This window comes from Melanostigma gelatinosum, assembly GCF_949748355.1.
Source record: "Melanostigma gelatinosum genome assembly, chromosome: 3".
Classification (NCBI taxonomy): domain Eukaryota; kingdom Metazoa; phylum Chordata; class Actinopteri; order Perciformes; family Zoarcidae; genus Melanostigma; species Melanostigma gelatinosum.
The window spans coordinates 2,004,846-2,019,033 of NC_136636.1; the positions used below are offsets into that span (position 1 = coordinate 2,004,846).

Consider the following 14,188-nt stretch of genomic DNA (forward strand, 5'->3'; position numbering starts at 1 on the left):
GAAAACACGCCACCGTTTTACTGGTGGGAATTTTCTTCCGTGTAAAATATTGCCAAATTGCTGACATTCGAGAGTGAGCCATCGCTCTTCTTCTTCTGATAAGAATTGAATATCGATCACACCGATCGGCAACGATGAACAGATCGGGTAGCGTCGGACACGTGTTGCGGTTGTTGCAGGAACGCCAGATCAAATTCCCAGCTGGAAGCTGCCCAGTACGACCAGTACAATCTCGGTCTTATCTGCTGACCACCGAGCGCCTCAGTTGGGAGTACAGGGTGTTTCTCAAGAGCACCTCTGTGGTTGTAATGGGGAGAAATGTATCCAGTCACACGTCCGCTTCTGTTATCCTGAGGACGACATCGAACTTGGTCTCTGGCACTCGATTTGGGTTTGTGGGTATTGAAGTTATGATAGTTATGTATCTTTTCTAAATCATTTGCCTCTTGCTCATTGGATCTAGATTTAAAAAGTTGTCCATTATTCATCTTTTATCCCATCAAAGGTAATGTCAGCATTTTGCATCACAGCTGGGAACAGTAGGTGCTTTGTTTTTGCAATCATTATCTTACTCATCAAAGTCTAGATTTTTACCACCTACTGCGACCATCACTGGATGTAGGGAAGTGGTTTTTATTTGATTTATTTTTTTTATTGTGGCTTTTTACATCCCCGCAGCGCTCAGATAGCTCCATTGTATTTCATGCTTTCAAAGTATATCCAGTTTATAAAGAACCATTCACACCCAAAGAGATGCTTCAGCCTACGAAATGGTTCTTAACGCTGATCAGCAATTTATAGAGCTAATGGTTTCTATTTGATCAACAATTATAAATGTTGTTTAACTGTTTAGGCAAGTCATACTGAATGTGATCTACGTACAGATTTCCAATCAGGGTTGGATATCCAGATATGGATTCTCTTAAAACTTTGAGCTTAACGTTCAGTATATGTTTCGTGGAACTTCAAAAGCAAACACAGTGAAGTTCAATACCAGGTGAAGGACTTATATTGGTTTCAAAGAATGACTCCCTTTTTCCCCCAAAGACAGTTCTGCTTTCCACTCTGAAAAGCCTTTAACAAAATAAAGTCTTTATTTCATTCGGCTCTCAGTCATTGTGTGCTTGTTAGAAGAGTCGGAGAGATGTCTCCCAGTGGTAATGATTTTTCTGCAACAGAGGAAGGATTTACTGGGTCATCTGTCCGATGCAAGCAGTCAACAAAAAGCAGCAGGCTGATCTCTTCATGTTGTGGCATTAGAGTCCAACCGCTGTCTCTGATTCCTCTTTTCTGTCCTCTGTGTTCTTTTCATTTGTATTTCCCATCATTCTTAGCCCCAAGTATCTGCACCTATGTTTTGTTCTTAAGGATGTTTACCCTCCACTGTTAATCCCCCACTCAGTCTCTGTCTTTCTCTACATTGACTTTACAATGCCCTGATGAACAATGGAGCAATCTGTTGTCCTCTTGCTCTTCATGACATTCATTCCAGTCTTCATATTGTTCGGAGCAAAGACTTTTGGTGACGAAGAAAAAGAGAGTATAGTGTCGCTATTAGAGCAGTTTTTCATGTTCAGTAAATGGAAAGACAAAACAAACAAAAAAAACTTGAATGACGAAATTAATAATCTATATATTTTTTGCTAATCACTGAACAAGACAAGGTCATTGATTTAAATCCTGTGTAATTGGAGCAGCCTGTCTCCTGTTCAAATCACTGAGATTCTCCCATAAACACCTCATTGGTTTTGGCATGACATTTATTTTAGCTAAGCTGTTTGTATAAGCTGTCTTACATTGTGTTGTAACCCACACAGGTGCCGTCCTCTACTTGGTAATACTGTCCTCCAATCACGAGCCTGCGTTCGCCCACTGAAAATTTGCTTTAGTGTCTACCCGAATACGTGCAGACCACACATTAAATAAGGCAGCACTCACCGCTGCCCGCCATTCTAAAACCCAACTGACTGCTCCTCTCTGCAGATGGAGTCGCCACATGAAGAATCTCAGCATTGCCCGTAATGTTCTGGCCCCATCGCTGGGACGGATCTTCACAACGCCTGCTTCGAGTGCACTGGCCCAGACCCGGGCAGTGTTCAGTAGCCACCAGCCTGCCCGACCTGCCGAGCGTAGCCTGAGATTTGCTGTCAGCAGCTGTGGGATCTCTTCCGACGATTCGGTGCAACGTTTCGGTGCGACGCTTCGATGCAATGCCAATCGACGTCACCACCCCAGTCGCCAGCTCTCCGCCGCTGCCTCCGGTCATCCCTGCTGAGCTACAGGCTTAGTTTGTAGATGAGGGTGACGATAATATGGCATTGGAGGACCTTTGCTGGCATCTTTTCGCTGGGACTTCCCGCAAGTGATGACCACTGCGGCAGTCCACGAGTCCACCCAAGCCTGTCCCGCTATGGTTTTATAAGGCCAATTGTCCCCTCCAGCAGACATCTGACAGTGTGTCGAGGCAGCAGACACTGAAGACGAGAGCCTGTGCTGCAGTTCTGGTGGATGTTCATATTGTTATGATGTGGTGTGTTCATGGACCCAAATGCAGACTCAGGACAGCAGAGTTCTATTTCAAAACCAAGATAATACATTTTTCTCAGTCAAGGGAAAAGACAGGAAATGGACAAAGTCAATAGGAGGCGTCTCCACGCGCTCCGCACGGGTCGAAGCCGGAAAGTGGCAAATCCTACTGAGCGGCAGACGAAGCCGACAGGAAAACTGTCAAACGTCAGTACAGAGGCGCGTCCTTGCGCTCCGCTCGGATCTTAGCCGGAAAGTGGCTGGTGTGCGTCCGCGGCTGGCAGGCAGGCTGGATCGTCTGTGTGATCCCCGGGGCTCGACACAGGATCGCCAAGACTTCACAGTTGATCTCCGAGGAACGAACTGGATGGCTTCTTCGTACAGGTGAAAACCCGAGGCTCGACACTGGATGGCAGGCAAGTTGAAAAACAAAACGGATCGTTAGTAGCAGATCTTCAGAGAGTGAACAAACGGACAACTCACGGGTCGGAATACCAGGTAGGTAAACGGACGGACTGACAACTGGGATGAGAGTGACAGCAGTATTTATGTCAGCTGGAGGCGATCACAGGAGATGAGGCACAGCTGTGCCTACGGAGAGAGGCGCGGCAGTGGGCGGGACTCGTAGGAGGACCTAAATCCTCACACATACGGTTCTATCTCTTGGACATTTCGGAAACCTTTTAGGGTTTGTGCTTGCTTGACAAGACTGGACTGGTGAAAAGGGTGGGGTGTATTGTCTGTTGTGATGCACAGGACCCCCCATCCTCTGGACATGATACACCAACATGTCCCCGAGCCCCTTGATAAGGTTATAAAGTAGTAGTTGGGCTGCTGCGATTAACCTCTAACGGGTCAGGATCAGTGTGGTTGGGTCGATGTTGTGTCGGCAGGATGTGCATTAATCGGGCTCCACCCACTGTACCCATAGAGTCCAGTGGAGGGCGGAGCTTGTGTGAGTTAAAACAAAGGTTACAATATTGTAACCCTAGATCTATAAGCACTGGTGCCCTGCTGCTCTTACACCGTTTGCTGAGGAGGATGTAGGCTGGCAGACAGAGCTGTGAGCTGCCTTATGTTGGGTCCCTAATTGCTTTGGAAGGCACATCTTAATTGGTTGGCTACCTGCATCCAAATGTCCAGTGAGCGAATGCATGCTCGTGTTTGGAGGAAAGTATTCCCATAGAGGGGGCATTGCCTGTGCTCATAGAACCTGGGTTACAATATTGTAACCTCTGTTACATTATTCCAATGAATAGTAAGGGAGAGGGAAAATATTGTCATGTGTTTTGAATATTGAAACATTCTGACATAATCATGATTGTTATCAGTGAACCTATAGAGACTTGTTTTGTCAGTCTAAATGGATCAGACCCATCCTTAATATCTGTCGGTAGAGTGAACAACATTCTTCTAAAATGTCCTATTGTAGCCCTTCACATTCAGAGTTCCATTTCTAATGATATTCCATAGCTGCTGTCACTGACACCATCAGTCTACATATCCAGCAGTGAATCTGTGGTTTGCAAACACACCCCTGTGCTACAAGTCAGGCCAGTTAAGCAACAGCATTCATCAGAGGAGGTGTGCCAAAGCTCCACCCCTCACCTGACTCACCTGAGACAAACAGTTTGTGATTCTTCCTCACTAAAGAGACACACAGACTGAGAGCGAGACAATCAGATTCACCTTCAGACCAAACTAACAACTTCCTCTGAGTGAGTTCAGCTCCAGGAGAGAAAAGAGGAAAACTACAACACTGCTGCTTCAACCTGCTGACGCTCCACACACTGAATGTGAGTTTGACTAAAAACAGTGAAGTTAGTAGAGGAGGGAGGGGAGCCATGACTGATGTCCTTTCTGTGTTTTCAGCTTCACTCACAGACTAAATGGCTTCTAGATCATTAATGAATTGTGATGTTACAAACATGAACAGTGATCGGTATTATATTGAGTAGGAACAGAATACATCACAACTGTTATCACTTTCATTGACTACAGTTAGAAAAACAGTAATTCAATGTATCGATGCCAAAAGCTGTGGAATGTAACAAAATACATTTACTCAATTAAAACAAAACATGTTTTAAACATCAGTAGAATATCTGCAAAGTATCCTGAAAACATTGTTTTAATATCAGTTTAGGAAGAGGAAAACATTTTTGTTATTTTTAAATCCGGTAATTTCAGGAACATTTCAAAGTATCTCATCTGTCAGATTAATCTAATGAGAACATCCAGAAGATATTCATGAAATAAAACTATTATTGAGTTCATATGAGTACATTTGAAGTCATGATTTATGTTTTATTGGTGGTTCAACAGGTGATAACAGAGGTGACTTTGTTGTCATGTTGCTCATCTTTCTTTAACATGATTTAAAACAAACAAAGTAAAAACTGACAGAAACAGTGAACATGAATTTACTCTGCTCGTGTTTTCTTTGTGTTTGTTCCGTTAAAGTTAAGTTGACATAAAGACGTGATCTCAGAGCAGAGTGATGGATCTTCAACTGAGGACAGTTACAGGTAGAAGGACTAGAGTACTGCAGTACTGCAGTACTAATGTACTGAAGTACTTCTTCCTGCTGCTGACTTGTTATGAAAATGTTCCTCATGCAGATGAAATGAGGTAAAACCTGTTCAGCAGTGAGCTGTAGAGGTGTGGTAGGTGTTTGTGGAGTGAAACACACCCCTGTGGTACAGGTGAAGTGTTTATCAGAGGAGTGACAAAGCTCCACCCCTCACCTGACTCACCTGAGACAAAGGCCAAATCCCAATGTCCCCCCTTTACGGACTCACGGACTTTGAGGCGCGCTCCCGCGAAGTCCGTGAGGGTTTAGGGCTGTCCCACTGTCAAATCATTGCGTGTTTGAGGCTGTCTGGCAGACATTTTGAGCCCTTTATGAACCCTTTCCGTAAGTCAGCATGGTATGCTGATGTAGCAGTTGTGTATTTAAACAAGGAAATAATGTGAAAATGATAAGGATTAGCAATAACTTAAATAATATAGTAATACTAGCAACCAATGGCCAGTGATGGCAAGTGGAATCATTAACTCTGTTACATTCCCCCCTACTGATCTCCACTTGCTCATCTAACCAAAAAAATAAATACAATTAATTAAAAGAAACTCAACAGAAATACTTGACCAGTGCCATGAGAATACCACCAAACAGGAATATACCAGGTAAGATTGACTATTTAAAAACAAAACTTGAAAAATAATGTACAGTACTGTTCAGAATATGGATACCAAGTAGTCCAGTCAATGACTATTCCTGAAGAATTAGAATGGGAAAGGGTAGCAAGTCCTTTCAACACGCCGATCTACATGTTAAGTCACTAGATATCACATAATAAATACAGTAATTACAGTACAATCACAACCTATCCAGAGTTACACACTACCAGTGGTCTCACAGGTTCTAATACCATCAGGAAAATAAAAAATCAAACACAACAAAACAAAATAACCCCACAGTTCAAAAGAGGCCACAGAGTACATTAAACCTCAGAACAGAAAACATTATAACCCTGCAAGAACCTTCTGGTGCATTTGCTGAATAAGCCTCAAATCAGGTCTAACAGCCCTACCACACCTGGTCCTCACTCCTAGTGTCTCCTCACTACAAGCAGTGTCAGGTCGAGTAGACTCTGCACCTGATCCGACAAGAGAACAGATGTCAGAAGGCTGAGTGTCAATCGAAGGCACAGAAGTAACAGGTCGAGAGTCAGTCAGGTCAGCAGGACAGTCCATGTCAACAGGCAGGTCACAAGAACCAGTTTGGCCTGGTCTCTCATCAGTCTCTTCCAAGTCCTCAACAGCAGGAACATCCACGGAAGCAATCAGCTGATCACCAGTGGAGGCTGGAAGTCTGGAGACCCATGACACAGTCCTGTCCTCGGGTGCACAGGAAGGCAGTGCAACAGAGTCCACATCATCACCCTGCAGGGAGTCGTCCGTAGCCCCAGTGGCCAGATCACTGCCACAAGAACCACCATCTTCAGACTCAGTCGGCAGAGGCAGGAAGTTCACAGGCATGATAAGATTCCTGTGGACCACTTTCTCCTGGCCTGTGGCACAGTTCCTGATCCTAAAGGTATGCGTGTTCTCTTGTCTTGCCACAACAGTGTAGAGGTGTCTCTCCCAACAATCAGCTAGTTTCCTCCTTCCTCGTTCGCCTTTGTTAGCGAACAGGACTCTGTAGCCAACATCCACAGGGGCACCTTTAAGCTTCCTGTTGTAAAGGTCAGTCTGCCTCTGCTGTTGCTTTGTGGTGGAGGACTGAGCAACCCTCATAGCCTCTGCCAAATCCCACTGGAGACACTGCACATAGGCATCATAATCCACCACCTGATCATCCAAAAGGACAGAGTCAAACATCAAGTCAACAGGCAGCCTAGGGGTCCTGCCAAACATCAGTTGGAATGGGGCAAAGCCTGTGGTCTCATGCACTGTTGAGTTGTAGGAGAAGGTGAGAGATTTCTGCTGCTGGGGCCATCGGTCCTTGGCCTTTGGTGGTGGTGCTCTGATCATATTTCCAAGCGTGTGATTGAACCTCTCAACAGCTCCGTTGCCCATGGGGTGGCAAGGTGTTGTATGAGATTTTTCATCACCAGCAACTGGGAACATCTCCTCAATCAGACTGCTCTCAAAGTTAGCTCCTTGATCAGATTATACACATTCAGGAAAACCGTACACACAGAAGTTGTTCCAGAGTTGTTGAGCGACAACCTTAGCTGACTGATTGGGACAGAGGTAGGCTTGGGCCAGTTTAGTGAAATAGTCAGTAACCACAAGCACATCAAGGGACTTGTTGGAAGAGTCCTCAGCTGACCAAAAGTCCACACACACCAGCTCGAGGGGTCTGGAAGTTGTAACACTCTCAAGCGGTGCTCTGGCCTCAGGCTCGGGAGACTTGCTGAACAGCGGCGACAGCATCGTACATACTGTACCACGTCTTTCTCCATTCCTTGCCAGTAGAACCTTTGCCTTGTCAGATAGAATGTTCTTCTCTGGCCTTGGTGACCTGCCTCATCATGCACACCTTTGAGAACCTTCTCCTTCAGCACAGAGGGCACAACATACTGATAGGTTTTTCTCTTTGTAACAGCGTCTTTGGAAACACGATACAGGACACCTGTGTTCATGGTGAGTTTTTCCCAATTTCTGAGGAGCCGCAGAGCCTCAACCGGCTCACCTGCACGTTCTCATCTTGATGGGTGCTGTTAGATCCGGGGGGTTTCCTTGGCCCGATACGGGGCTACTTATTGACTCAGCTCTCTATTAAAAGATTGGCAAGCTGGTGTTTTTTCGAGGAACTTGCCTGGCTCTGCTACCTACCGTTACTCCTGACGTCTTCCATGCTTCCTCTGGTAAACCCGCACTCGGCTGAGGGGCCACCCTAGCCCCGGGCGCACCTACCTGTCACGTCAGTTATGGTAGCTTCCTCTTTTGGATCCGTGCTCTTGGTAAATTGCCAGATTTGGTTTTAACGGCTTGGATTACTTATAAAGCCGTAAGGGTTTGTTAAGTGGATTGGTCATTAGGATAACCATTCAGAACTCAGTTGTTAGACATACATAGATTTAACTTTTTACTATCATGAGGAACATTTACTACGTAAGCAAAATTAATGCAATTGAGAATTTTACTTTAAATGCAGGTTAGATATTTATTGCAAAATATATTTAGCAAGGGCAAAGCTTCAGCTCACATAAAATAATAATACTACACATGATTTCTTACTTTCAATTCTTTGGTTATACTCATGGTTAGAGGTTGGAGCTGGCTTTGGGTGCGGTGAAAAGTTATTTTTTGGAGTTGTCAGGGGTGAGGGTCTGGCCAGACCCTCCTTACTCCTGCCTGCTCGGCAAACGACGTCTGTTCAGCGATCTCTGATCTTGTTAAAGTTGAGCAGGGAGGATAGGCGGTTCTTCGTCTTTCAATCTTTGCTCATAGAAGGGCCGTCTTCTGCTTTCGTCTTTTCTCGTCTTTCTTCCTTCTCACTTGGATTTCCCCTCTTGGTTGGATCGTCCTTCTCACTTGGATATGTCCTTCTTGGTTGGATCGTCCTTCTCACTGGGATATGTCCTTCTTGGTTGGATCGTCCTCACTGTGGATTCTTCCTTCTTGGTTGGATCGTCCTTCTCACTGTGGATTCTTCCTTCTCGGTGGGATCGTCCTTCTCACTGTGGATTCTTTCTTCTCGGTGGGATCGTCCTTCTCACTGTGGATTCTTCCTTCTTGTTTGGATCGTCCTTCTCGGTTGGTTTTCGGTCTTGCTTCTGTCGCACGCACTGTGAAGGACGCGCATCCCTTGCCACACCAGGCAGATGCTTTGGCTGCGCTAGGGGGGAACACTTTCTTCTCAACCATGGACTTGACCTCTGGCTACTACAATGTGGAAGTCCATGAGGAGGATAAGAAGTTCACCGCATTCACGTCTCCTTTTGGACTGTACGAGTACAACAGGCTTCCGCAGGGACGATGCAACAGGTCTTATCGTCGCCTGTCTCCTTCACACTATGAGAAATTGAGAATGGCTCTGAATGAAATGGAGGAACAAGAGATCATAAGGAAGTCTGCAAGTGAGTATGCGTCACCGCTTGTTCTTGTTTTGAAAAAGAACGGAGATCTGCACAGACTTTCGCTGGCTGAACGCACTGTCCACACTGACATCATTAGCTGAAATTTACTTTAGACATGAGACAATATTCTCTCCAATGCTGGTCCCTATCTGCTTCACTAAGTCACTGAGAACATCCACTGGGACATGCTCCACATCTTGATCCACAGAAGGTGCAGACTGCTCACTCGATCCGACATCAGCAGATATGTGTCATCACATGTACTCTGAATCACCATCGGATGATGAGGGGTAGATGTCACAGGCTTTCTTTCCCTAAGCCCACCCACAAACCACAAACCCCGACCCCTACCAATACCAAACAAATCAGGCCTGTCCATAGGTAGTGAAAAGCATAAAACTCAAAATCAAAGAATGTGTAAATTGAGAAAGAGGAGAAAAAAAATATACACTCTTGGCTCACAAACACAAATAAATATCACTTTAAGATTTTAAAACTTCTAAACATGTCCAGGAAAAAAAACGAGTGGGAAAATAAAATAAATTCACACACTCACTAGCAGCAAGCAAAAGCCGCATCCATTTTACACCTCGTTTTGGAAAAAATAAGTTATTTAAAAAAAAAAAATTTATGCAGTCCAACTCAAGCCAAAATGGCAACTCACTGGCAATTGAACGGCGCATCAGCGTTGCTCTCCCACGATGCGTCGGCAGAAATCCCCCGGCGGAGAAGAAGGGTCACGGCACCATTGTAGCAGTTGTGTACTCTCGGTTGCGTTGTGTTTAATTCAGCACACTTGATCGATTGATGGCTCCAATCAGACGTTCATTCATCGGACAGAATATAGCTGGTAATAGACAGAACAGCTTCAGTTATTCTCACAGAGAGCCTCGTGGTCACAAGCTCCGGAACACTGTCAAATTAAAGAGACCAATACTTAAGCTAGCTGTTAGCATGTTACTAAGGTTAAATGCTGAATCAGTTATCAGTTAAAACATTTGCTCTAGAAATTATAAATTAAAACAATTATCCGAACACAAAGGGACTTATACAGAGATCTATATATATATCAGATATCGAATGAGATGTTTCATCACGGAGCTTGTCACAGAGCACAGAGCTTCAGACTAAGCCTAGTTAAGGAAAACGGCCGCACCACTAAAGTCTGCAAGCAGCCAGCAGAGGGCGCTAATGTTACACACACATCCACTGGTCTCCGTGGATAACAAGTTGTAAATGATATTTAAACAAGGAAATAATGTGAAAATGATAAGGATTAGCAACAACTTAAATAATATAGGAATACTATCAACCAATGGCCAGTGATGGCAAGTGGAATCATTAACTCTGTTACACTGACTTAGCCTCAGGGAATTACCCACAAATCATTGCAATGTGACGTTAAACGCTGGGTAAGCAGTGGACACATGGAGACGTGAAAAAAAGGTAAACAAAGAGGACGGCTCACGTGTTCAGCCTGTCACAATAAATTTAATCAGAAACATTAAGGGTTAAAGATTGAACAAAAAATAAACATGAAATCAGAAGATATTTATTTATTCATCAAATATTTGATTTTGTCATTGAAGATGTTTTGACAAAAACGAGTAAATAGATTATACTAAGTTAGATCTCATCTTGTGAGGAAAGAGCCTGAAGACGTTCACATCAAGGAGTACAAAGTATAAAATAAATACACACAATTATACATCATTTTTTTGTCATTTTCATGGTAACGTGACACTAATTAGCTGTATTTCATGTTGTCGTAAATTGCCATGAACTGGAGCCATGACTGATGTACTTTCTGTGTTTTCAGCTTCACTCACAGACTAAATGGCTTCCAGATCAGAGGAGGATCTCTGCTGTCCGGTCTGTCATGAAGTCTTTAGAGATCCTGTTGTTCTGTCATGTAGCCACAGCTTCTGTAAAGACTGTCTGAAGAGCTGGTGGAGAGAGAAACCAACTCGGGAGTGTCCACTTTGTAAGAGAAGATCTTCAAAGGATCCACCACCTCCTAACCTGGCGTTAAAGAACCTGTGTGAGTCCTTCTTACTGGAGAGAGATCAGAGAGCTTCAGAGCCTCTCTGCAGTCTGCACTCTGAGAAACTCAAACTCTTCTGTCTGGACCATCAGCAGCCAGTGTGTGTCGTCTGCAGCGTTTCAGAAAAACACAGCGACCACAGATTCAGACCCATCGATGAAGCTGCTCGACAACACAAGAAGAACCTTCAGGAAACTCTGAAAACCTTAAAGGAGAAGTTAAAGGTTTATGAAGAAGTTAAAGTGAAGTCTGATCAAACAGCACAACACATGAAGGTCCAGGCCCGACGCACAGAGAGGCAGATTAAGGATCAGTTTAAGAAGCTTCACCAGTTTCTAGAGGAGGAAGAGGAGGCCAGGATGGCTGCACTGAGGGAGGAAGAGGAGCAGAAGAGTCAGATGATGAAGGAGAAGATGGAGGCTCTGAGCAGAGAGATAGCAGCTCTTTCAGACACAGTCAGAGCCACAGAGGACGAGCTGAGAGCTGAAGACGTCTCATTCCTCAACAACTACAAGGCTGCAGTGGAAAGAGTCCAGCAGCGCCCCCTGCTGGAGGATCCACAGCTGCTCTCAGGAGCTCTGATAGACGAGGCCAAACACCTGGGCAACCTGGCCTTCAACATCTGGAACAAGATGAAGGACATGGTCTCCTACACTCCTCTGATTCTGGACCCAAACACTGCTGGTCCAAGACTCATTCTGTCTGAAGATCTGACCAGTGTGAGAGTAGGAGAGAAACAGCAGCTTCCTGATAATCCAGAGAGGTTTGATGAACGCTGGTCTGTTCTGGGCTCTGAGGGATTTAACTCAGGGACTCACAGCTGGGATGTTGAGGTAGGAGGTGCATTCTGGGCACTGGGTGTGTTAGCAGAGTCTGTCCAGAGGAAGGGACTCATACGGTCTGGATTATGGAGAATAGAGTTGTATGACGATGAATACTCAGCATGTTCACCATCAGCTCTCACTGATCTCTTAGTGCAGAAGAAGCTCCAGAGGATCAGAGTGAATCTGGACTGGAACAGAGGAAAGCTGTCGTTCTCTGATCCTGATACTAACACACACATACACACCTTCACACACACTTTCACTGAGAGGATGTTTCCAATCATTGGTTCTGTTCATGAAGTAAAGATATCTCCGCTGAAGGTCTGTTCGACAGTTGAATAGAGCAGTTAGAGACAAAGAGGTTTACGACATCCAACCTATGAAATATTATAGTTTTTGTAAATATTTGATACATTTATTATAAAAAGACACAATATAGCACCAGCATTGATTGATTATCATTTTGTTTACTGTTCAAAAAACATGTTTAAGTGTGCAGTATGTATTTAAGCTGCACTTACTGTCTCATACTGTACAAACAAAGAGTTTCATTTATTGTTAATGTGTTGTCTTATCTTTATCTTTTCATTGGTCTTTGTTTGGTTTGTTTACCCTTTTCCTTTTTATGGATACTGTGTCATTTAACATTTGTGTTATTCTTTTATTAATATTTTGAATGGTGTGCGTTGAGCCATGAAGACCAGCAATCACTTTGTGGAAGCTGATGATTCAAATAAAGTAGAAATAATCAATAACTGATTGTGCACTGCATAATTGTTCAGATCGAAAAAACGTTTTTTTAATCTATTCCAGATTTTAAAGTTTCCTGATATCAATGTATAACTGGGTTGAGAATCTTCTTTCCCTTCCACTGCCCTCACTTCCACTCTCGCTCTTTATCTCTTTTTCACTCGTTCACTGATGCTGTCTGTTGCTCTCCGGTCTCAAGGATTTATGAGATTCCTCACTCGTCCCATCTGTTTCATGCCCACGCTTTCACTCGCTTTCTCTCTCACTTTTCTCATCTCGTCGCAGTCCAAAGATCAAATGTTTTATCAGACGTGAAACTGTCGGGACCCTTTAGGTCTGCAGCTGACAGCTGTGAGTGGGGAAAGTAATCCAAGCAAACCAGTGTTTCCACATGAACCTTCTTTCTCTGTGTCTCCCTCATCCTTCTCTTTCTCTTTCTCTGTGTCTCCCTCATCCTTCCCTTTTCTCTTTCTCTGTCTCCCTCATCCTTCCCTTTTCTCTTTCTCTGTGTCTCCCTCATCCTTCCCTTTTCTCTTTCTCTGTCTCCCTCATCCTTCTCTTTCTCTGTCTCCCTCATCCTTCCCTTTTCTCTTTCTCTGTCTCCCTCATCCTTCCCTTTTCTCTTTCTCTGTGTCTCCCTCATCCTTCCCTTTTCTCTTTCTCTGTCTCCCTCATCCTTCCCTTTTCTCTTTCTCTGTCTCCCTCATCCTTCCCTTTTCTCTTTCTCTCTGTCTCCCTCATCCTTCCCTTTTCTCTTTCTCTGTCTCCCTCATCCTTCTCTTTCTCTGTCTCCCTCATCCTTCCCTTTTCTCTTTCTCTCTCTCCCTCATCCTTCCCTTTTCTCTTTCTCTGTCTCCCTCATCCTTCTCTTTCTCTGTCTCCCTCATCCTTCCCTTTTCTCTTTCTCTCTCTCCCTCATCCTTCCCTTTTCTCTTTCTCTGTCTCCCTCATCCTTCCCTTTTCTCTTTCTCTGTCTCCCTCATCCTTCCCTTTTCTCTTTCTCTCTCTCCCTCATCCTTCCCTTTTCTCTTTCTCTGTCTCCCTCATCCTTCCCTTTTCTCTTTCTCTGTCTCCCTCATCCTTCCCTTTTCTCTTTCTCTGTCTCCCTCATCCTTCCCTTTTCTCTTTCTCTGTCTCCCTCATCCTTCCCTTTTCTCTTTCTCTGTCTCCCTCATCCTTCCCTTTTCTCTTTCTCTGTGTCTCCCTCATCCTTCCCTTTTCTCTTTCTCTATGTCTCCCTCATCCTTCCCTTTTCTCTTTCTCTGTCTCCCTCATCCTTCCCTTTTCTCTTTCTCTGTCTCCCTCATCCTTCCCTTTTCTCTTTCTCTGTCTCCCTCATCCTTCCCTTTTCTCTTTCTCTGTCTCCCTCATCCTTCCCTTTTCTCTTTCTCTGTCTCCCTCATCCTTCCCTTTTCTCTTTCTCTGTTTGTCTGCGATCCGCTCTCCTCATC

The 14,188-nt window shown here is 44.5% G+C and overlaps 1 protein-coding gene across 1 annotated transcript; it reads left to right on the forward strand.

Annotated features, from left to right (window-relative positions):
- Nucleotides 1-10,937: 10,937 nt before the first annotated feature.
- On the forward strand, nucleotides 10,938-12,329 carry LOC306775533 (E3 ubiquitin-protein ligase TRIM35-like; the record flags this gene model as incomplete). Its single annotated transcript, XM_079265984.1, has 1 exon — nucleotides 10,938-12,329. Exon 1 carries the CDS (start codon nucleotides 10,956-10,958, stop codon nucleotides 12,327-12,329), a length of 1,374 nt encoding a protein of 457 aa, XP_079122110.1. The 5' UTR covers nucleotides 10,938-10,955.
- Between the last annotated feature and the right edge of the window lie 1,859 nt (nucleotides 12,330-14,188).